The sequence below is a fragment of the Cuculus canorus genome, chromosome 3, assembly GCF_017976375.1.
Source record: "Cuculus canorus isolate bCucCan1 chromosome 3, bCucCan1.pri, whole genome shotgun sequence".
Lineage (NCBI taxonomy): Eukaryota > Metazoa > Chordata > Aves > Cuculiformes > Cuculidae > Cuculus > Cuculus canorus.
Genome location: NC_071403.1, coordinates 109,894,199 through 109,919,415, shown reverse-complemented (window position 1 = coordinate 109,919,415; position 25,217 = coordinate 109,894,199). Strand labels below are relative to the sequence as shown.

The 25,217-nt window shown below is 37.9% G+C and overlaps 1 protein-coding gene across 1 annotated transcript in view; it reads left to right on the top strand.

The window, feature by feature from the left end:
- KIF26B (kinesin family member 26B) overlaps window positions 1-25,217 on the top strand; it is a 288,623-nt gene that overhangs the window by 95,551 nt on the left and 167,855 nt on the right. The window contains exon 4 of the mRNA XM_054063280.1: window positions 19,562-19,728. Coding sequence (XP_053919255.1) covers window positions 19,562-19,728 — 167 coding nt within the window. The remainder of the gene's footprint in view (window positions 1-19,561; window positions 19,729-25,217) is intronic.

Below are 25,217 nucleotides of genomic sequence, written 5' to 3'. Positions count from 1 at the left end.
TAAAGAATAAGATAGGTTTGAGTCCTTAGTTCAGCCTGATTTAGTGTTTGCATTTAAGAGGAAAGGTGTTGAAAATAGCAGCTAGATTAAGCTGGTTACATGAACACACTTTTTTCTGGAGTAAGAGTGCTCCCTTATTTAGAAGTAGTTGTTCCTCTTTAAAATGAGCAGCCTCTTTTAACCTACATTAACTGCATGCTTCTCACATGTTGGTATGCTTCTAAACCAAAAGCATGTTATTAACTGCATTGTGGTGTAAGCTGCAGAACATAAAATTGTGGGCGTTTCCTCGGTCTTCCAGTTACTTTCCTGGATTGGTATTAGAATCTTTTCACGTCTTTAATTAGAATATTTTAAAAAGAAACAAAAAAATAGCCCTGCATGTTTCGTAGATTTGAGTGATAGAAAGGTAAGAAAGAACCAGAGAACTGGAAAAGGTCAACAGTTCCAGGAGCAATGTGAGCCAAGAAGGGAAAGGATGGATAACAGAAAAGGTGGCTGTTGGTGTGGGTAGGGCAAGCACCTCTGGTCCAGACCTTGAGGTTGTAAAGTTTGAATCTGGTAAGGAAAAAGACAGTGTGTGTAAGAATTTAAGTAGGAGTATTGTGAGCATAATGATATTAAAGGAAAAAGTGTTCCTTTCCCCTCTGCACTTAAAAAGACCCTTTTGACCAAGAGTTTGGAAAATGAGATCTTAAACTACTGAGAGCCTCTTGGCCCCAGGCATAATGATCTCAAGCCTATTCATGAGTGTTCTCAAAGGCTTTGTTTGTGTACAATTGATGAAAGGCTACAGTATGTGCTTTCTGTTTCCTCTTTAGGTATAACGTGTGTTTAGAAGAACACAGTTCTCTGAGAAAGTTCCAGCTTGTTCTGGAGGTTTGCAGTGATGAATGATTTGTTTGGAGTTTATTTACGTCATGGCTGTCTCATAACACTTCAGTTCTTTCAGGCATAGGCTTTTAAAAAAACAGTAAAGATTAGAGTTGGGCACAAGATGGAGAGTTCAGATACAGAGCCAATGCCTGTGTGGAGTATTCCCATCCAGGATTTTGATTCCAAGCTTTTTTCCAAGTCTCTGCTGTCTAATTTATTTTTCTTCCACTTGCTTCTGTTGCTTCTTTAAGTGCTCAGCAGGATAAAGCTAAAATGTTAACAATTGCTACAACAGTGCCAGGATAATTTAAGTTCCTTCTAAACCATGTAATGCATGGTATAGAAATCAAGTTGCTTGCTCCACCTGTAGACTAGCTGATGTCTTCTATAATTATTCCATGCTTCCTAGTGCCAGACCTATTTTGCCAAAGAGTCTTAGCAACAAAAGAAAAGGATATTTGTATACTGTCTCTTCTAGTACTGTGTTGTTATATGATCACACACGATTTATTATGAAGTACCTAATGCAAGAGATATTTTGCTTCTGTGCACTTAGGTTTTGCTCCAGAACTTTTTAGATGACTTATATTTCAATAGCAGTTCAGTAACTAGATGTGAGATCCACTTTGGAGTGTGTTGGCTCCCTGAACATTGTAGAAAACTTTGTTCCTACTGTTGACAGCTCATGAATGACGGTGCTGAACAAATGTATGTGAACTCTTGCACTGATGTTGCCTTTTTTATTCTGTGTCTTGGACTCTATTTGTAGACTGAAAGTGCACGAATTTTATTTCCAAAGTTTGTTTGACTGTCAAACAAATTCATTGGCACTGAAATGATATTCCTGCTTAATTATCTCTCCCCTCATTCCCCATGCATTAGTTGTTGTCTCTGAAGTAGATTTCCTCTGACTAAAAGCCTTTTTAAACTACATCAGTAATAATTAGATATAGCCCTACTGAAGTGAGTCATCAGCTGATATTTTGCCATGAGTATTTGATCATTCAATTTGTGTATTGCAGGAGTTGGCTATTTGTATTTCATTCTTCCTGCCCACCCCCTCAACTAATAGCCCAGTTGTGGACTAATTTTCTAATACTATCAAGAGGGGAAATTGAAGTCTATGTGAACTGTAGGAAGGATTTCTTTTTCTTTTTTCTTTTTTTTTGTATTACTCTGGTGTGATTTGATCTCTTACGGCATTTTTATGCATGGCTTAATGACCTTAGAATCATTACTTTTCCCCTTCATGATGCCGGGGTGACTAAGGGAAGAAAGAGGTAAAAGGTATCCCATGGACTGAAAAGAGCTAAGTAGGTTTATCCTATGAGTATGAAAACCCCATGACTCAGCTGTGATGTGAGGAAGAAATCTGTAGTCTGTTAGAGGAGTGAGTTAATCCTGTAAATTAGTGAAAGCCAGGAGTTCACAATTAGTGAGGATTTGGAGTCTTGGTTTCCTCCTCTGCTCTGTAGCTTAAGGATTTTGTCCACATGTGAGAGTAGTTTCTTTTCTGAAATAATAGCTGTGCTGATTGCTTGCATCATTGAACAAAAGTATAAATCGAGAGGAGAGGGATGTTTTGGTAGTGTGAAAAATGATGTAGAGATGGTATGGAGGGAGAATACAGACAAATACATTGACACAAAATTGTTGTTTTATTTCCTGTGCTGTAAATTGAGTGGCAGAGAATCAGAAGGGAAAATGGGTCAGATTCTGCTTTATTTCATAGTTGAAGAACATAGAGATTTGGAAGTCAGAAGAGGAAATACACTTTTCACACAATATACGGTTCTGTGGAACTTAGTGCTGTGGATATAGTGTTGAGGCCAAGAGGAAAATTCATATAAGGATCATGTATTTATGTGAGCAATAAAAAATCTCTTCTTTCTGATATTAGAATAAAAAAAATGTAAGAGATAAATTTCCATATTGCCTAAGGTAATGGATATCTTATTCTATAGAGAAGGCTTCCTTTAAATACATCCGATATATAGCTAAGGACTAGAATTCCTGAAACTACCACTGAAGCTTTCCAACACAGGTGTAACTGGGCTGACTGAGAGAGGGTACTGATGTACGTAGTCAGCTCTTAGACTCTTTGTCCTTCTATTCTGAAAGTGGCCCTTGAGAGGCAGCTGGAGAAAGAGCCTATATTAGATCCTGAACCTGGTGAGAGATAAACACCAGATGACACTATCTGACTGGTGCTGTGTTTTGGATGGAGGCCCGTGATGAACAGATTAGCAAAGAGGGCTTTTCCAATAGTTTCAACAACATTGCCAGAGCTCAGTGTAGGTGTTGTACATTTCAGAATTATTTTCATTTATTTCTTACTCAAATGTGTGAAGACTGATGGCTTCTAAAATCTCTCTTGGGTTGAACCATTCTTATGAGCAACATGTTGGTTTTAAAAGCTGTATAAATATTTGATCCTGTGGCTGATATTCCTCCTGTATCTTGCTGTTGTTCGACATGTGTTGTGAGAGAGAAAATAGACATGTATAACACTTAGGGTAATTAATTTTAACTGAGATGTGGAAGGAAAGGAGGGGATGACAAAAGAATTAGAAAGCAAGTTTTTGGATGTCTCTGTCTAGATTCCCAATGGGTACTACTCACAGTAACACAAATTAATGTATTGTTTCCTTGACTGAGACATTTGTTTCTCACCTTGTTTTACATAAATGGAACGTAGAAGTAAGAGTAAATTTAGGAACACAAGGATATTTTTGTTTGTTTTTTTTTTCTGTAAAATCCTTTTCTAACCTTTGATTTTGCTTAGAAAAAACATTTGGGCTTTTAAATATGAAAAATTATATTACTGTGCAAAAAAGAAATTGACAAAGGCTTTTTCTTTGATGCTGTGCTGTGCTTCTGGGAAGAACGGAGTAAATAGCTAGAGGCTGATGTAACTGAAATGTGATTCTACACAGCTATCATGTAAAACCATTTCCTTTTCTCTAAAATGTTTCTGGAATGTCATCAGAAATCAAGCATCCAGTTCTCTGTTGGAACAGCTCTCTTTAATTCTGTGGATTTGAGCTAAAGTGGTTGATGCTTCCTTTATATTCCAGAGCACTGTGAACTTGAGAGGTGGGTGTTGTCAGATACAATACTTTTAAGGCCAGAGCCCTTTCTGTCTCACACCAGGATAATTGCTTTGCAGTTGACATGGCTACATTGCTGTAATACAGATAAGAATGAGAGCAATGTCAATCCTGTAAGATCTGATCAGCCAGAGTGTGAGAACAGCTGTGGTCATGGGGGTGAATATGGTGTCTTGCACTCCAAGTGGGCTCAACTTCCCTTTGGGCTGGGGAAGCATTCTTTTTGGATACACCTTTGGTCTGACCCCACACTGAAGAATCTGTTGGAGCTGCTACTCTTGACAAATGAGAGCAGAAGGCTGATTGTTCAGCAGTTTTTGAACTTTGAATGTGCCTAGCTGTATTTTATGAAGAATAAGGAAGGATTGCATTTGTACATGGGTGAGAAAAAGCCTCTCCCAGCTAATGAAATCACCTTTTTTTTTTTTTCCTTTTTTTTTCAAATCTACAAGCTACTCTGAGGAGAAATGAAATTGCACTTCAACTTTCACCTCTAGTTGAATTCAGAACTGCTCCAAAGGTTCAAGGGGAGGGAAAGTAATGAGCTCTCATGTTCCAAGGGGTTGGTTGGTGCTCATTGTGCTTAATCTCAGCCGAAGCATCTGTAGCTCTTCCTTGTATGGGGGCACAAGAGCCACCATCACCCATGTCATTAAGGTTTCTGAGGACTAGTTTTACAAGCCACAAAACTCCCATCTGTCTGGTAGATGTGAACATCAAGTGACTAAGCTGCAGTCAGTGCAAGGTAATGGTTGTATGGGTGGGAGTGAAAGTGAAGTGTTGCTGTTGTGACAGCAACATCAAATACGTGCATCTGTCATGCCTGACTTCAAATTGTTTGATTCTTTTTTTGGATTTGTGAAAGTAGCATATATGTATTTATTAAATAGCTGGCTAAATTTATGCACAGGCTTTTGGCTAATGGGAAAGACAGAAAAAGAATTAAAGGTTCTGCTTCCATAACTTCTGCATTGATATACAATGAGTGCAGCTTGGTATCACTGGGAATTATGTAACACCTGTGATGCAAATTCTGCAATTTCTTTGCACTTTTACTACTATCTATTACTTTGCAGGACAATCAAGGCTATTATTAAAAGCAGAGTTTAGGCCTAGTTTTGAATAAGGTTCCTGTTTAAAGCATTTAGAGTGATATTTTGTTTCCTGTAAGAAATAGAGAACTGATAGATAGTGTTTATTATTGTTTTTCTTGCTTCCTGACAGGTTTTAGGTTGCTGGAACTAGGCAGTGTTGTGAACTTAAACACAAACCATAAGCACAGTCATCTGTGTTTTATTCTTGGATGTTTTCTTATTGCAGTTATTGCAGTGCAACATAGAAGATGGAAAATTGATGCAAGCGTTATTAAAGAAATTATACAGAATGCATCAGAAGAAAGTATATAGTAATGAGATATCATCAGTTCTTAATTGATCAGTCTGTCTGATCCCTGAAGACTTTATGTGAAGTTTACTGCCAATGTGCAGGAGATGATAATGAATGTGACCCGATTCTCAACTGTACCATACAGGTATATTGTGGCAGTGATCACGAACAGGACCAACAGGGAGAATGTACTCGGAAAGCTTTGTGTCTACATTTGGACCAGCTTCTATGAAAGTCATTGTGAAGAGGCTGGTGCTGTTGGTGGAATTTTATTCTTTTTTTTCATCACCGGGAGGTTTACAAGTCACCGGGCCTGCTGGTGACAGATGGAATTCAGCTATCTCAAAAGGAGAAAGGGACTTGGTGAAGCTCATTGAGAGGCCCTTAAATTAGATTCAGAGGAGGAAGGGGATATGATCAGTTTTGTACTCCCAGTTTTATATACACAGAAGAATGCGGACACTTGGCTTGATGATAGTTAGGGCCAGTTCAAGACTTCTGGAAAGGGGCTTGAGGGAGGAGTGATGTAGGTTATGAGATTTTTCCCAGGCTCAGTGATATGGATTTCTCTTCTTCCGTTTTGATTCACTGCTCCATGACCTCAACTGTATATTGTGAGTATTTGTCTCTTCTTCCTGCCTCCTCAATGCTTTGTCTCTGAAGCAGGGACAGTTAGCATTGGTGCAAAGGGACATTAGTTCTGGAGCCTCTAGACATTTTATGATATAGTGAATATGAATAATATAGCACTTCATCCCTTGTATGTTTTCAGTAAAGGTGGTTTCAAGCGTGGCAGTGGAGGCTTATTATGGTTTGGTTTCCTTTTGAATGTAGGAGAGTGGGAGGGCACCTATTTGTTACAAACACTTAACAGAAATGCTGGAAAATAACTGTTCCTCAGCATCCTGTTTTATCTGCTGGACAATTTTATAACATTTGTGAGGAAAAAAAAGGTTTTTGTTAATGCTATTGCTGCTAATATTATTGTGCCCAATTTGAAAACATAGAGTAGAAATGCTTCTTCATTATTTCTTGGAGAACCCATAGTACCACAGAAAGCCAAAGGACCTGTCAGTAGTCATAGCTCTACTAGAAAAAGAGAATGGTTTGTGCTTACGTGATTAGAAAAATGAAAAACGAAATTCTGCCAGCAAACGTGCAGTGTAAACTCAGCTGAAAGAGGGCTGGAATGGTAACTGTAAAATATTTTGCAGACTTTAAGGTTGATGTGTGTAAAATGACCCCAAATACTTTGAGCATCAAAACTAAACTTGGCAATACATTTGAAGAAAACAAACTTTATGCTTTACATGTTAAGAAGCAGATGTACAGGAAAGTGGAAGGATATGCCTGAGATGGGTGCTATGTAGTTTGCAGAGAATTGGGAAAATACCTTTTCTTCTGTTACACTCAGCACAAAAAGGGTCATCTTATAATTTCTTATGTGAAAGTCAGATTTTTCTGTACCTCCATGGAGGAATCAATATCAGAGTGAATTATGAAACAGAGAAATTTTAAGGGTCCACGACAATTGGGAAAAACCTAAGAAACAGAAGAGACTGACTACAAAGATCTTGCTGGTTAATTGTTTTTATCTTCAAATATGGGTTGAGCTGGAATTTTTATCAGCTGCGTAGAGTTCATACACTTTACCATTTACAACAAGCTGCTACTGTGTGTTCTGAAAAGAAAAAACTTGAAAACAAGGGCTTTGCTTTAGAGGGATGCACTTGAAAGCATGCCCTTGGGAAAGTACAAGATTATAAAAGTTTTAAATTGACCTCTGAAGTTTCTTAGGTTCTAGTGTGATTGAAACTTCCTTTTTCAAGAAGCTTCTGAATCTGGGATATATGTCCCTTTTTGTTTACTCTGCCTTAATTCCTAATAAAAGTAGTTCCAGCAAATAATAAAATCCTGTCATCCTTGTACAATGCTCTGTTTCCTCCTAGGGAACCTGCTATAATTCTATTTTGCTGGAAAAGAGAGCTCTGAAACTGTAAAATTTTTCTTGAAGTTTTATAATCATAATGTTGGATAGTAGTGAACCCTATGTGCATGAGCCCCCCTCTCTGCACAGGAAACGATGCAGGAGTGAGTATTTCAGAGTCTTAGTCCTCTGGGTTAGTCACAGGGTAAAATGTACCACATGGCTTCTGTTGCCGTGGCCATATTGAGTAGAGGAACTTAGTGTTGAGAAGTATTTGGTGAATTGTCCCTGAATTTTTTGTTTAATACAGAAATAGTATGGAGGATTTCATGGTTTAATGTATCAATATATTCATTCTATTTCTGATATTTTGGGTGTGCTTGGTCTGTTTTCTTTAATTGCATGTACGTGTATTTATATGTAGATATATATATATACGCACATGTACATCTTTTTCTTCCAATTAATTTCCTCTAGGAAAGACTCCTGTGCTGATTTTCCAAAGGAAATTGCTGATAAACTTCAGGATAGATACTGATCTGAAATCAAGCTCACTCCACTGATAACAGATCATCATCATGCTTTGTGCTTTTACTAACTGTATGCCATTCTACTGATATTGAGAAAATCAGAGTACACCAAGTTCTGAAAGCTACTGTTATAGAAGAGAGTGTTTCAGTGCCTCTTAAGGATATGCACTAAGCAGCAGTTCTAGAATAACTTTGGGCTTGGTTCTTTATTACCCTACATTTGGAATAGTGATCTACATTTTGGAGCTAGTTCATGCCCATCTTTTATTTCCTTTGTCCTAGTGTAAATGACTGTAAGATGACTTAGTGAATGCCTGCATTATACCTTGGAAGAGACACGAGACCTTTTTCTTCGATAACATAGATGACAATTACTGCATTTCCACTGACCTGTAGTCAGTGACCTGATCCTTCTTTTGGCATGTAGAAAATCAGTATTTAATGCTTTATTAAAAATTAATTAGAATAAAGACTTCCTTTCAAAAATCAATTTAAACTAACTTCTGAAACTTACATTACCAACCTAGTGAACAAGTTGGAAGGCAAAAATCCAAAACATTTCATGTGCAAATAAAAATTCTGTGTGGAGTGCTGAAAGCCAAAATGAAAAATGAAGATAACCATGAGGCATTTATTAGAGTTCAGAATAGTTTATGAGAGTTTAAGCACTATTTCAGATGATGAGCCTGTTTTTTTTTTCTTATATTTGGACTTCATTAAATGCATTTAATTAAATCTATTGTAAATCTGTCTTATTCCCAAGGGGCCAGTTAGTATAATCTTGCTGTTTGCTTATGAAAAATTTCAACCAACGGTTCCTGCAGTAATTTTAATCACTGTTTATTTTTAGACCCTAGTGAAGTGCATTTTGTCAATTTAGTTTATTGTGCTAACTCCTTGGGGCAATGTCTTTTTGGTTTTGTGTCTGATATTGGAGAAAGTGTATCTTCGTTGTTACTGTGGTGCATTTTTTTTTTGAAGAAGGAGAAAGAAAACCAATAAAAAAATAAAGAAGTACCATTTGAAAGTTATTTACATAGAATCTTTGGATGCTTTGGGTTGGAAGGACCTCAAAGATCATCCAGTTCTGACCCCCCTGCCACAGGCAGGGATGCTTTCCGCTAGATCAGGTTGCTCAAAGCATCAGCCAGCCTGGCCTTGAACACCTTCAAGGTTGGGGCATCTGTGACTTCTCTGGGCAACCTGTGCTAGTGCCTCATCATCCTCACAGGAAAAAATGTCTTCCTAGTATCTAATCTAAATCTCCTCTCTTTCGACTTAAAACTGTTATCCCTCATCCTATCCCTGAACTCCATGATGAAGAGCCCCTCCCCAGCTTTCCCGTAGACCCCCTTGAAGTACTGGAAGGCTGCTATAAGGTCTCCCTGGAGCCTTCTTTTTTTCTAGGCTAAACAAACCCAACTCCCTCAGCCTGTCTTAAGTGGGAGGTGCTCCAGTCTTTTGATTGTCTTTGTGCCCCTGCTCTGGACTTGCTGAAACAGATCCATGTCCTTCCTGTGCTGAGGACTTCAGAGCTGAGCACAGCACTCCAGGTGAGGTCTCATGAGAGTAGGGTAGAGAGGAGGGAGTTGCTTCCCTTGACCTGCTGGTCATACTGGTTTTGATGCAAGCAGATTTTATGAGGAAGAAGTAAATGTAGCTGTAAGACTTAACTTTACTTCCAGACAATTTTCTCTCTTAACCGTCTGGCGTTCGACTGTTAAGATCTTTTAAGTTTTCTAAGTAATTTGTTTTGTTCTCTCCTGTCTCTTAGGCTGCCAACAGGAAAAGTGATCAGGGTGTGTAAAGGAACAAGAATAAAAATTAGCAGATGTTAGTGGTAAAAATTAGGAAATACTAAGCCTACAATGAGGCGGAAAGTAAGAAAGTGACAAGGGTCTGAGATCATTCGTAAAGTACAGATCTACCTGAGATTAATGTACTATAGAGACAGGCAATAATTTACTACAAAAAATGGAAGAATGTGCTGCGTGTGTAGTGCGAACAAATTTTGCTTTGAAAATATAGGCAAAGTATATCTATGAGTAAAGAGTAAATAGTTGGTAGTGTTTAGTGTGAGCACTGCTTTCCAAAATTAAACACATTAGGCAGTAAGATGCATAAAACTTTGCATATGACTGTCATTTATTAATCTTTTAGGCCCTTCTGGACAGGAAATGGCTCATACAAGATCATTAAAGCTGTGTGGAGTCTACCGTTGCCTTAGTCTAAGTTCTGTTTTACTGGAAAATGATACTAGATAAATCAAGTGGTTGTTTTATCCATGCAAAATTCTTGTGATAAGTTATGCTGGTGGAATTCGAAAGAATATCCTTGTTTGAAAAATGATTGCTATGTATTAGGACTGCAGGTTATGGATGTTCAGTTGTTACCTCTCCTTTTCAGAAAGGGCTGTAGAGTGCCGCCAGACTGGAGCCAGTGCCTCCTCCACTCTATTACTCACTTTTCACAACAGTACAATTTTGAAAATATGCATATCTGGTTCATATCTTCCAAACTGATCATTGATTTTTTTTTTTTTTAATGTCGTCTGATAAAAGTACGTGAGTTGTCTCATTCTAAAAAGACTCAGTGGTCTAAAAAGAGTAATCTAAAATCAGTGATGAGGAGAAAATATTGTTTTTCTTCTGGCCTTATTTAGCTGGTCAGGTGAGATGAGGATTGGAATTAATTACTCGATCTGTAAGTGAATGCACACTAAATTCTGACTGAGGCTGGACAGTCAACATGTTTTAAGTTCATGTGATGTGAAAAGTAGGAGTATGAACTTTATACTGTAAAGGCATCATGGTGAAGATGGATTATGATGGGTCCTGCAGACTAAAATGCAGATTACATATACTGGGAAAATGTCATTGTTTGCACTTGAATTAAATGCTAGGTCAATGTCAGCTAGAGTGATATTCATATAGCTCCTGGAAAAACATGCTTGGCTTGGGTCCCTTGAAAACTTGCAGATTGTAAATGGTCAACTGAAACAATTTGGATGGAAAACATGACAGAAGTAGCTGCTGAATGCAAGCAAAACCGCATTGAGCTTGGAATATAGAAGTCAGCTAGGAGTATATGTAAAAAGCTGAGAATGTGTTCAATGCTGTGCAAAAAATACCCATCCTATTCAGCTGAGTACTGTAGCAAGTGCATAGCCTTGTGATGCTCACAAGCGGATCTCTTCGCTGTGCCATTGAAAGGTGAACAGAACACAGAGAGGCCCAGTTCCCAGTGGTTTACAGTATCTACCAGCAGAGCTTAACTTGGTGGTTGGTTGAGGATCTGCTCCTTGTTTTGCTTCCATTAGCTGAGAGGGTAGTCTGTCTAGAGCAAACAGAAGACAGCATAGCATAACTTGTCGCCTTATCAGTGTATAGAATTCACTATAGTAGCTTCCAAGCCAAATGCTTCCAATTGGAGGATTTTTATGACTGCTAATAACAGCTATAGCTATGCAAACTAAGGTATAAGGCAATCAAATTTACATCTTAAAGCATTCACCTTCAGGGGCAGGAAGGAACTGTTTCTGTCCAGCTAGTGATCTCATTTTAAGGCTCTTCTGGCACCTTTGGATTTTTTTCCATTTATTCCTGTTAAAAGTGATAGTTGTTGCTGTCAAAAAATAATTTAAAAACCTCAGCAGGACTTTTTTATTGTTAACATGGAATTAGGACAAGTGTTCGTACGTTGTGAGAGATTAGAAAGACCAGCCTTGTTAAATTTATTGAGGGGTCCTTCCTGCTGATGTATAGTTTCTGTAGAACTGCCTTTTTTTTTTTTGCATTAGCAACTGCATACTGACTTCTCTGGAAATGAGACTATTTCATGGCAGCTCCCATTAGCACTGATAACTGTGAAATTAGCTATTGCTATATCTCCATGTTGGTACATGAAAGAAGGAACACCTGAAGCGACTGTTAACAGTAGGGGAAGGCAGCTACACAAAGCCAAAGGGCAGCACAATTTGGTATGAATGTTACACTATGCAATTGTGGATTAGAGCAAGTTTTGTGCAATTCACTGCAAAGATGGAAATTTGCAGCATGGAAGTTGAAACTAAATCATGTTTCCTTACGGGAAAAGAGGAACACAATATTGTTATGCTTTTTGACTTGAGAGGCTGGCTGGCGTCAAGGTCTTGCAAGGTTTTTGCATTGACTTCTGAAGAATGTGTCAGCATCTCCGATTGTGGGGATGAAATAAGAGTATTTCCTAGGTAATGGGATGTGTCTGCAACAGTCAAAGGTCATCTTTCTTTTGGACAGTAGGAAGCTGGAGGTTTGAACTAAACTTTAGGTGCTGCCATAGTAACTAAATAACATTTAAGTAAAAGTAGTTTGTGATACAGTCTGACTTTTCCTTGTTAAATGCAAAGCATAATCAGCATTCTTGCCATCCCAGTGATTTTGCCTTTGAAAAACCTCATTCTTTATAAAGGTCCATTATTTTTTGTTTCAACACCAAATTTATGCCATTATGTTAACTCCTTCTGGGAGATCAATATTTCAGATTTTGTGTGCATTAAGCAGGAGCAAAGCACGCCCAAAGACTCTCCCTAGAGTTTCACTATTCGCAATGATAGTGAACTGTCTTTACTAAGCAGTATTCAGTATGTCTCGGTCCAAGAAAGAATGCAGCAGACAATGTGTGTCCTTTTTCAGCCTGTTCCTTGTAGAACACATTATTTTGACAGGAAAGGACAGTCAGGAATTGCTGTCTTGCTCTTGTTCGCACAGTGTCTGTATCAGCAATTGCATTGATCTCAAGCTATAGCAGTGTAGTATTCTGCTGTGAGAGAACAAGGTCATAATAATAGAATCATAGAACGGTTTGGGTTCAAAGACACCTTAAAGACCATCTAGATCCAACCCTCTGCCTTTAGCTATGAGAATCTGCTACTGTTCCAAAATTATTTTTTCTAAAGGTGGATTTTGTCTTGAGTAGTTCCTTAAATGTCACCTTTGTAGTGACTAGGTTGTGACAGATGAGGAGTCTGTCCTTGGTATTCCATGGTATATTAAAGAGGACTGACTTAGCAAATCCTTATCACTTTCAAGTTTCTCTCATTGAATGGTGTAATTGTTCCTCTTTGCCCTCTGAAGGATGTGTTAAAATTAATTTGATAGTTGTGTGGGCAGCACAAGATTCCTCTTTCCCTCTACCCCTCTACCCTTGCCTCCCCTCCCCCCCCCGAGAGATTTGAAGCTACATTTAACAATGACATTTGAAACTGGCTGTTAAATATTTCCCTTTCCTATTTTCCATGCTAACCTCTCCCAACAATACTCTGAAATTATCAAATTGAAATATAGTAAATGTCAAATTATCCAAATTTCTCTTTTTCTTTTTGGCATTCAGCACAGTGGGTCTCAGCTGTCACCTTGTCCTTAGATAAGCCTTTGCTGCGCTTTTTTGTTACTGCACAGAAATCGATGCATAACTTGGGTGTTAGGCAAAAGGGATGAAGCCAGTATATTTCCAGATAGGCTCAGATAAAATAGCCAAATTGAAGGAAGAGCACCCAATATTTATTGATACATTCTCTTATTGAAAGATGCCCTCTCTGGGTGAAGTAGGACTTTGATATCTCCTTTATTAAACGCTCTTTTGCTGAAGAGACTCAAGAAGTGTCCGTTCCTGCTCTGTTTTTCTGCTGATATTTCCTATAGGTGAGTTACTCTAATTGCTCTGAAACTTGTAGTCCTGTCAAGGTTGTGGCTTACTGAACATTTAAGATTTTTATATTGTTCTGCACTCTACCACACTGTCACATCAGACAGTGAACTCTTAACTCTGATACCCTAAAGAAAGTGGAAGAATTCTATGAATTTTCAAAATGAATTTGTAAATTAGAGTTCTTGCCTCAACCTGTAAGCATAGGTAGGAGTAGGTCAGGCCAGAAAAAATAGACCTGCTTAGATTTTGGGAACCATTTAGTTCTATACATGTGTCAGAAGGAAGACACAGGTGAATGATGCACTGTGAGATGCCTCTCAGTTCATGTTTCATCACTCCCATAGACCATAAACTAGGCTCTTTGAGTGAAACAGGAAGAATAACTTTATCTTATTATGGTAGAGAGTAAACTCTGATGAGCCGAAGGAAGTCAGACAAAACGTGAAAGTTTAATATTTTAGGAGAGCCATAACGCCTGATTTTGCATAATGGGAAACTGGAAATTAAGCTGCAAAGCTTGTGTTCTAAGCAGGTTTATAAGAATTTGATGTTTTTGATGTTCTAAAGCTTTGAGAGAGATATCCTTTAGAGCTACCCTCAACTCACCTTTTAAAGGGGAATCTTTCAGAAGAAGCTTTTTCTTGGTTAATTTAGACATTTGCTGTCTAAAATAAGCCAGGAAGTAATTTCATCAGTATTTAATGGACAGAAAATCCAGCACTGCTCTGAATCAAGAGCAGACTGCCAAAGGAGTTATTCATGAGTGTGTGTATGTGTGTTTATGAAAGAGAGCTTTCTATGTTCAGTTTATCCTTGCTAGTGAGCTTCTCTCCCAAGATTAAGATCTCTAGACACTGAGGGTTGCTTTATAGTGAATGTGGACACAGATTTATATCTTGAATTTAACTTCTGCAGACATTTAATATGTATCTATGCATCCAGTTCAGTGGTCAGTCATTGACATTAACTAGATTTTGGGGATGTTCCTGAACAATTCACTATCTCCAGCACAAGGGATGTTTCGCATCTTTCATAATTGCTAACTTCCATTTGTACAGTAATTTCAGTTGGGAATCCTCCGTTAGGAATTTTAGAAACATTAATGAGCTTGGCTGTAAAATGTCCTTATGTAAATATAATTAACCTCATACTGCATCGTGGCAAGTCTCATGCACAGAGCAACTCTTTAATTGGAATAGAAGAATATCTAGCCTGATTGACACCTGTAGTTCAGCTGTGGAGCCATCAAGTTTTTCCTATGAAGTAGAGAATTTAAATCATAATTTACTTCCAGCTCTTGCTAAGAAAAGGTTAATGGGTGGCTTGCTTTTATGAGACAGGAGAAAAAAGTGGGGCCTTGGGAGGGACATCTGTCTTGTTCCATGTGCACTTAAAAGGTTTTTATTGAGGCATGAAAGGTTGGGTTGTTCCATGCTTTGTCTTTTTGTTGCTTATCCAGGCAGTGATGTGCTGCCAACAATTCAATAAAGGAATTTCTCAAAATTTATCCTATTAACCAATCTTGAACCTCGTGTATATGGTATGTGGGCACTCACAGAAGAGAAAGGAAAGAGAATTGAGGAATCTATCCTTATTTTCCCTATTAAATCCAGAAGTAATATCTAGTGAGAGATAGAGTGACACTGAAGAGGCAAATTTATACGAAGTGTAACTGCCAGACATACACTGGGGGTTGGTGGGGAGGAAGAGCCAGAAATTTGTTAATGTTCAAAGTGTGATTTTCAACTGTGTCTTTTGAATTGGGATGCGGAAAAAAAGAAATTTTCTAAGAGCTTTGGAGATGTCTGTTCTGGGAGTATTTTTCCTTAAATGCTTAATATAACCAGGATGTGTTTACTCAAGTTTGTGTGAACTTCAGTGAGCGACGTCAGAGGAGAAAGAGATAATTTGCCATTGTGACATGAGGACAAAGTGAATGAGGTGGTAAGAGTTGCCTCCAAAGCCCCACTGTTCAGTTTGCTATAATAGTTTAAGTGATTTCTAAACTCTCCGATTTATGAGGAAAAAGAAAGAAATGCAATAGAACGGATTTGAAGTCACTGGTCTCTGGATATGTGAATTAATATTAACTTCTTTCTGCCCACTTCTCTTTATATATCTATTGAACCCTGGGAATAAATAAGGATTTCTTAGTGATATATTGTGGGCATGTGTCTAGTGAGGTACTCAGCCTGTGGATTGATGCACATGTACAAATTTGTGCAGGATAAGTGATACTGGATTAAAAAAGGCACCAAGCCTGGCCCACACTTTGGCATAGCTCTGTCTTTGCCCTTCATTTCCACAGCTGTATGACCAAAGGGACAATCCTATAATTAAATATTCTAGTTTGTTATCCTATTCTTGCTTTGACAGAAGGAAAAGATAGCAAGTGACTTTTGAGGAAAAAGGTTCAAGCAAAACCTGATAATCTGCTTGAGGTTTTAAGTATCACAAGGTACTTCTGTGGTCTTTGAACTGTGTAATACCAAGTGGTGTTGTAGGCTTCCCAGATAACAGTAGAATGGTTGACATTCGGGGAAATATTTCAGCACGTTTTGTTTCTGGAGACATTTCACTGTTGAAAAATCCCACTTTGGCAGACAAAGTAAGCAAGTGCTAAAACTGGAAGCCATTCCTGAACTGTGGCTTAAGCTAGATCCTATTTTGTCTTAATTTTTCTGTGTCTTGTGTTAGGTAAAATAAAGTATGTTTCTGATTTGGTATCCTTGTAATACGCTCTCACCGAAGAAGTGCCCCTGGTGAGGCAAACACATTAAATCTACGGAGCTCAAGGAGAGGCAGTACGTGCGTTTGCCTGTTTAGTTCTGAGACAGCTCACATTGAGAAATGGATTTTTGCCCAGGATGTGTGCCAGTGTGGGTAAGGAAACAAGCTGATGGTGTTGGACCCTTAGGACCGAGAAGATGCTCAAAAAGATCAACACACCCGATTCTGAGTGTCCATCCAGGGCAGTTCTGGAAGGGCTCACTGTTTATACTGGAATGCTGCTTTTCACAGATAATATATCAGTATAAATGTCAACAGTTGCTTCCTGCTTTCTGCAACAAAGTAAGCTGTGTAAATGGACAGGAAAGAGAGCGCCAGCTTCTCTAGCAAACTCTTGTGGTCAGTAACGTACAGACATTTTGCAGCTTGACCAACTTGACCATCCCTGTATTACTTGAAACTGTTGCATAGGATGCACAAAAAAAATAACAATACTACTGAAAAGCCTACATTTATATAAAGACAACCTCATTCTGCATTTGTCCATAGTATATGCAAATACTGAAATAGATATTATTTTTCTATATTCTCTCTCTGTCCTATTGTTAGTGTGGTACTCCACAAATATAGAATTTGTAAATATGTTTATTTCCAGCTTATTCCGTTTCTTTGTGTTTTCCTGTAGGAAAATGTGATCTAAATACAGGCCTTATAAGATTTTCATCTCCACTTATTAAAAAGCATTAAACTTCAATTTTCTGACTAATATTTGTTTCTGAGTGCATAGGTGAGGGGGAATGGTTTATAATTATGTCTTTCTAAAAGAATCTCATATCTCTTTGAGTGAGTAAGTATTTGATTATTTTGGAGTGCTTGTATTTAAGAACTAGTTATTCAAAAGCTCAAGAACCAAGCATCTAATCATCTTTTGAGGAAGCTTGAAAGTAATACCTTTTAGGAAATGTCCACAACCAATTTGAGGCCTTTTATTGCTCTGTTTGCTCTGTGCACATTGATAGGACTTGTGGATATGGGCATGGATCACCTGAATGTCTCTATAATCACAGAAACCTTTTAGTTACTGCTATTGTGCCCACGTCATCATGGATGGTTTTTGGGTGTCCCAAACACCAAGACGCACAAATTGTTTTCTGTTTTGCAGTTGCCTGAAATGCCTCTCATAAGCCTCACCATCTTCCTACTTCAGGGGATCTGACTCCAATGAAAAGTGCTGCACTGGCTGTGGAAATTCATATTTGTAGCTGCAGATGTTTACATAACACAAGATGGGGAGGTTCTGATTAGGATTGGGATTGCAGTTGAGATAGGTCGATTTGTCAACTTCTTGACTGCTTTAAGGTGGCCATAGAAGTGAGTAGCACTCCTTGTGACAATGTCAGCAATGACAGTTGATTCATGATAGTCTGTCCCTGATTTCAGGTATATAAATTGGATGGACTAAGGTGAGGTTAGGCTTATAAGTGTACTCTTCTCTGGAGGGAGAGCTTTTTGAACCTGTCTGCTTAGCAGTTCCCAACATGGTAGATTATTTTATTGGTTTCAGGAGAATTTGAGGGGATAGGGTAGAATCTTATCCTTGTTCAGTGCAACTATAAATAGCTGAGTTAGCTAAAGTTAATGAAAATTTGAGGAAATTATTGTTTAGTGAATTCAAGTGTATAGGGTGCCTCAAGTGGACGTACCTAGGTTAGCAGAACACTGAAGAACAAATGTGTTTGCCTGCATGCGGGAAATGTAGGCAGATGTCCTTGTAGCCAGACTACATTATTGTGTTCTAACAGTAGTGTGAGATGATTTAAATCCAAGATTTTAGCTATAGCCTTTTGTGAGCACTGCTCATTCAGTATAGTCGATTAGTAAATTAGAAAGACTTGGCACGTGGCTGGCATGATAGAGGCAATTTCAGCAGTTTTACTGGTTCCTCAGGAAATAAGAGTGGCTAGTTTAGCATTCTTGTTCTTGAAGTATTATGGTTGATTGGCCTAAAAATATGTAAAATAAGGATAAACTCTTAGATTATTTTCTTGGTCTTAGGGGATGTGTAGCAGTTCTCAATAAAAGAAACAGGTGGCTTGATGTCTGGTCTAAGAAATGTTGCCTTATCACATGCAAATCACAGATGATCAACTTTGTCTTTAATAATTGAAATGTTTAACAGCTGAAATAAAGCAAGCCTAAGCAGAAAGAGAACTACAAAATGATCTCAAGTACTTTTCTTGGTATGCCTCACCAAGATGTTCTGTTGTTACTGTGGCCATAAGGATGGGTACAAGAACTGAAATTGAACAAGTGAGAGACTGGTTCTTGCAAAGTTTTTGCAGGGGGAAGGAAGCAATGCCTTGGACCTCTGCTAGCAATAATATGGGAAAGTTCTTTTTGGGCAAATGTTGCAATTTTGTGACATGCATAGGTGAACAAAAGCTACGTGTTTGACATGAGGAAGGAAGGAAAGGGAAGTTACTAGTAATTGCATGAAGTATGATAGAGGACATTGCACCAGTGTAGATTCCTACATAAGTAATAGTCATGAAACTGAAATCAAAGTTTCGAGGAGGTGCTTTGACAGGGCTGACCAAGCTTTCTCTGAAGTCAATAAAGATCTTTCAGTTAATTTGAGGAGTGCTCGGCCAAGCCTGGTTGAACTCCACTTCTTTTCCCAGACAATGAAAGGCTAAGATGAGGCTTCCTAACAGGGAAAACATGTTAAATGGGCCATCAAAAGAATGAAATCACAGGATGTCTAAAACCTTTTAAGAAAGCCAGTGAAAGTGAAGGATAATGATGCCAATTTTCCAGAGAGATGGTAAATAGTCTATGATCCCAAGAGTCTCCTATGCTGTGTGCTGGCTTTTCTGGAGAAAGGTCAACAAAGTACTTAACACACTAGTTCTGTGTTATTTTACAATGGCAAACAAATGTATTTTGTCATTCCTGAAGTAAAATATTAGTCTTGCACATATCTAAGCTGCCTCTCTTGTACCCTGAAGTAAAACCCAGCAAGGATCATGCTTTACTCTTTCTTTTCCATATGGATGGAAAGCCATAGATGTTATTGGTATTTCTAGTGATGAGATGAATTTATCCATTAGTTTTAGTGCAGACAAGGTTAGAACTGAACCAAAGTACTGTAGATAAGCATGACTGAAGCAATAAACTTGCTCATAGAGCAGCAAAGATATACTAAATGAAATGCCTCTCTTACTCCAGATGCAGTCCAGGGGCACTTCTGGATGACGTGGGGTCAGCTAGTGAACTTTAGCTGATGACACCTTTTGTTTATTTTCTGTCTTCAGATATCTCAGCTTATGTCGGAGACCAGTCGAGAGGGACTGACTGAAGCAGCACTGAACCGCTACAATGCAGATAAACCCTCCTTGTACAGCTTCCCTGCTTCCCAGAGCACATATGTTGCCAGTGAGGTATCCACAGGCACCTCGGTGGCAGCATCATTTTTTGCCAGGTAAGAGAGATTTCTCAGATTTTTCTTCTCTGGAAACATAATTTCTTTCAAAGGAGATGATTTTGTAGTGAAGAAGTGCAGTTGACACACTGCAACACACATGTCAAAACATGGCTTATAGATCCAATCTGTCACAAACATGCTGAATTATCATGAAAATGTTCTTTATTTCACCTGTATGTATTTGTCTGAAAGATGGGGATGATACTTCTACCCTCTTTATAAAATATCTCTTCAATTCTTGATTTGGGTTAAAATGTGATTGCACTCCCAGAACAATATATATATATTGATATAGTGACATTTTAGAGGGATGTATTCCTGAACAAGAAGGTCATATCCAAGTAATTTTCTGAGATATGCAATTAATCATAGAGCTAACTGGAGGTGGATAGTTCTGTTTGGTAGGCAGCCTTCAGGCTTCTGAATATTACTTCCCTCTAGGGAAATTATCAAGATTTCCGCTTTCAGGCTAAGAAATTAAGGTTTCTTATTTCAGTTTCTGATTTCATTTTCTGTTCCTGCTGTGCTGTTGTATTGATCTGATGGTCTAAACTCATCCTTGGAATAGCCTTTCTGTTGAGCATTTAGCCGATATTTGAAAAAAAAATCTTAATGAGACAAAGTTTCATTTAAAAATCTTATGGCTACCTTTATTAATTTGATAATATCATAGAATCTCAGAATAGTAAAAATGGTTTGTTAAATAGCCATAGCAGCTAATAAGTGAAATATCCATCATCAACTGCAAAAATATTTTTCTGTGCAGAAATATGTTCTTTGCAGAACATAATCTTTTTAGCCCACTTGAATTCTTATGTAACTGAAGAAGCTGAAATAAACATGGTCTTTTAATACTTTTCAGTCATTAGAGGATTGACTTGGGAAGAGTTGTGGAAGTAATGAAATAACAAGAGAATAAGCTATTTTCACAGCACTTCCAGTATAATCTACTGAGAGATCTGAATTTCAAAACATGGAGTGAACTTTCGAATGAATGCCTCAGGCATATTCAGATTAACTTCCTACCCTTTAGAGAGCCAACTATTAGTAATTCCACACGATTCCATTTTATTTTCAAGGTAAATGGAACATCACCTATAAAGTTGTTGGACTCCATAAAGATTTTCCTCTCCTACTTTTCCTTACAAACATGAGGACTGTACATGTTGAGTCAGTATCTAACAATAAGGGAATCGTGTAAGAGGATTAGGAGTAGCATTTTAGAAGACACAGGGAACGTTGTTTGGGGTAGCCCTACCATTTTTTCTTTACAGATGTGATGCTGCAATAGCAAATGTGAATGATGACAGTGGTCTTGATTTGTTGCCCTCTTCTGTTTAACTGCAGGCAGTTTAAATTAAAATTGCTGAATATACTCATATGGTAATATCTAACCATGGTGCAAATTGGGGTTAGCACATATTTTAGCATGAATTGATTTATGAAGATGCCTTAACTAATTTGTTCTTCATTGTTTCAGTGTTTTATGCTGAGAGAATTCACTTGCTCTTAATATGCTCTGCTGAAATGCAGGACACTAATTAAATTTACTCAAAATCCCTACTGTAAACCACAGCATTTTAAGTAGGACTCTGTCTGTTTCTAGCTGATGGTGTGAATACTTGGGTATGCTTGGCCCATCAGAGATTTCATCTTCAAGGTGTTTATTTTTAAACTGTACTTAGCAAGACAAAACTGTCTGGCTTGGTTTAAGGTACTGCATAATTAGATTAATATCACTTATATAAGTTAGTTTTGCTCTGGATTTCGAGCTATATCATCTGCTGGTAGTTCAAGCAGCAAATCAAAGTCAGTTGTTCACTGCTTGGCCTGTTAACAAGAAAATCCACCACTTGTTTTCAAAATTTGGATCTCTTATTTTTGATTTACTTCTTGTGTGTCTATTTGTGTTTTTGTAAAGTTGGTGTAAGAAGTGCAAGAACCCACATGTTGTATGTATTATAGAACAAAAAGTAGAAGGGGTTGTTAAACTCATCAACATGGTGCTCTGTTTACAATATGAAGCAGTCACTCTAACCAGTCATGTGAATTCTAAACTTTTGCTTTTTCTAATTGTATGTGGCCCATGGAGTAGTGACTAACAGCTATGCCTACTTTTTTGTTTTGTTTTTTGTTTCTTTTGTTTTGTTGTTTTCTAATGTGTCACATATGATATTTTCATGGTCAGTAAGAAATTATTACAGAGCAAAGAAAATTTGCTGATATGAAGCTGAAACTGGAAGTAGAAGAGTAGAAAATATTCTTTTTAAATTTGAATAATGTTTCACACTATTTCACTCTAAGTTCCCTAAAAAGCAAAGGAAACTTCAGATAAGGCTCAGATATAAAAGTCATCCATCAACAGGGAAAAAACCCCCAATTAACTAAAATGCTACAGTACAGAGGAAATGTCAGGGCATCCATGGGAACTTTTGATTGTAATTACTTGAGAAACATCAGGTCTAGAATACTGGGAGCTTATAATTTTTCCATTCTCATGCACTACTAGTCCAACAGTCGTACTCGCTGACAGGCCCACAGCTGACATCGAGCCACGGACAAGTGTCTGAAGGCCACAGTGACTCAATGTTCTGAAACCCTAGGAGACTAACCAGTTATCTCAATACTTAACTGTCATCTATAGCTGTCAGGTTTCTAAACCAGCTAAAAGGGCTGCAACTTCTGTTAATTGTCATTTGTTGGGATATTGATGCAAGAGAACTTATGCTATGTCAAGGATTCCTATGGGACAGTATAGGAGTATTTTAAAGGAACAAATATTGAAAACTGTTCAAAGTGCTTTGCTGGTAGGCTTATAAATATTAGATGATACTGGTATGAATAATGAATTTCAAATAATGATTCTGACACGGAAACTATATTCAATCAATTGCACTTTTAATGACAAGCACAAGAGTTGCCTTTCTGTTCAGGATTATCACTCACTTTTGTCTCAGATATCCTCCAATCCACTCTAATTTAATATCATCTTTCTTCTTACTGGTACACATCTGTGATAAAAATAATTTAGTGAATCAGAAATAATGGTAAGATTCTTTACACAGTCATTCACTGAGCATTTTAGGATTTTTAGTTTTGTCTTCAGTTTGGATCTTTGTCGTAAAAGAAGCACTGCATTTTGGGGCCATCGTAGTTGAAGGTGTACTAGCCTCTTGCTTTGTGTCCTCCAAGCACAATGTAGGAGCGTAACACCTGCAGTTAAGGGACACGTATATGCCAGTGCTGATACTGCCAAAGAAGTGAGGGGCCTTCTGTTGCTTGTCTCCCTGGTGTCTTTGCGATGCTCTACCAGGTCAAAAGGTGTTGTACTGAACCTTGTTCCTATCTATGCTATTTTCTACGTGGAGAAAATTTCTGGGACTCTGACTTCAGCTTTGGTCTGACTACTCTCTAAATAACCGTGTCTTTAATAAAAGTTCTCTGTTGTGACTGGACTGTAGAGCTTCAATAGTCTCTCAAAGGATGATAGCGTGGTGCAGGAAATAGCAGTCAAAACTGGACCAGACCTTTTAGTTGTTGTTACAATGCCTAAAGGTTTTTGGGATCTTGGTACTGATCCTTGTTTGCCCTGTCACAGTAAGCTAACTTTCTTAGAGAGGAAAAGCTTTTATTGCTTCAGGACAAAGGAGAAACATAAAAGCACACTTCTCTTTGGACCCCAGGAAAAGGTAAAACATTTTTGAGGAGGAGATATTTTTAAATGGTGGTCCTGAAAGTTGTTTGCTGTTGCTGGTCAGGAAGTGTAACTGTGTATCTTGACAAAGAACCCGCCTGAGTCTGATATCAGATATAGGTGTATTTGCATTAATTGAGCCTAATGGGAATATAGATAATCTTGAAAGTAGTTTGAAAAATCTGTTTTAGGGATCATTTTCCATGTCTTTATACAGCTTAAATAGTAGACAGGGGCCGCATAATGCTCCTGTTGCAGATGTAGCAAGGCACATTTTTCAAATGAAAGGCAGAAATGTTTATAAAAAAAACCCAAACAACTTATTTGTTCCCCTTCCCTGTATGATTTGGTAGCTGGGGGAAGAGGTGAGGCAGTGTCTTACTGCAAAGGGATATTGTGAGTGTTATATACCAAACGCTGCTGAATGCTCCACAGATTTCCTTTCCACTCCTGAGAATCCTTTTTGAATCTTTTTAAAAATTCTAGTACATATTGTATGAACTAAAAAGCTTATATGAAGACACTGTTTGTGGAACTGTCTCGTTAAAGCCACAGTGTTGTTTTGATACTGAGCAGCCCTGAAACCCCAGAACTTTGAATTTCATGCCTCACTGTTTTTTTCCATGCGTGTAATGAGCTATTAGTTTATCATACAATTTTGATGTTTGCCATTTTTCCTTATAGGTGAAATATTATGTGATTATTGTTGAAATTTAAAGTAAGGAGCTAGTCTGATCAATCTTTCTGCTTACAAAGAAAAATTTTAAAGCCCAAAGACTTAGAATTGAGGAACACCAGGGCTTTTTCTTAAAATCTATGTATTGTTTCAAATTAATCATACCATTTTAAAATCCTGGCTGGAATATTTGGAAGGTCTACAGGAAGTTCACAGAAATGAACTTCTCCTGACATTGCAACAGAGGATTTGTCAGAACAAGCACAGCAAAAACATGTAAGAAACAGAGGCAGCAGCTAGTATAGAAGGAAATGGGTTGAAGTGGATATTCCTGTACCACTTGGGAAGCTCCATGGGAGCAAAAGCATGTTTGATTTTTGACAGTAGTGCACCTGTAACTGATAGGGCTGAAACTTTATACTAGGAGATGGGGATTCAGGTCAGGAATCTATTACTGGTACTGCTCTAAATCGTGCAGGTGCACAGCAGGCTGTGTAGGCACAGACAGGACCTTGTGCTGCTGAGCCTGTGGACATTGTGAGAGAGTGAAAGCTGTTTGTCCCATGATCTGTGCCTTTCTGAAGAAAGTTCTGTCTAACGTTTGTGAAACATTTGTGAAATGGTCTGATTTGCAGGTGACTCAGTTGACAGTGTTTCTTCATATGGAAGAATGGGGGCCCCAGCGGTGCTTGCAAGCTGTGCAGTGGTTCTTTGGTTTAGGTGCCTCTTGAAGTCCTAGATACCAAATAGTGCTGGCCTTATGATCCCCAAAAAGAAATTATTTTCTGAGACTTAGGTGAAAATTTATTTTTACTTTTTGCTGTCTAAACTATGCAGAACCTATCAGGATTTTCTTTTATTAGCTGAAGAAACTAAATTTAATTGTTAAATTGTGGTCAGTCTCCCAGACATTTTGAAGAAATCTATATTAAAAACTTTGATCAGAATTTCTACTCTTTTTCCTCGTCAAATGCAGCTTAAGAAATATGTTGAAAGAAGAATGTTAAGATTAAAAATCCATAAATTATCTTTCAGTAGGAATGCTGGCAGCAAGTTTTAAAACATCTGTAAATAATTTTCACAAATATTACTACCTTCAGAACCTGTCTTGGGGCT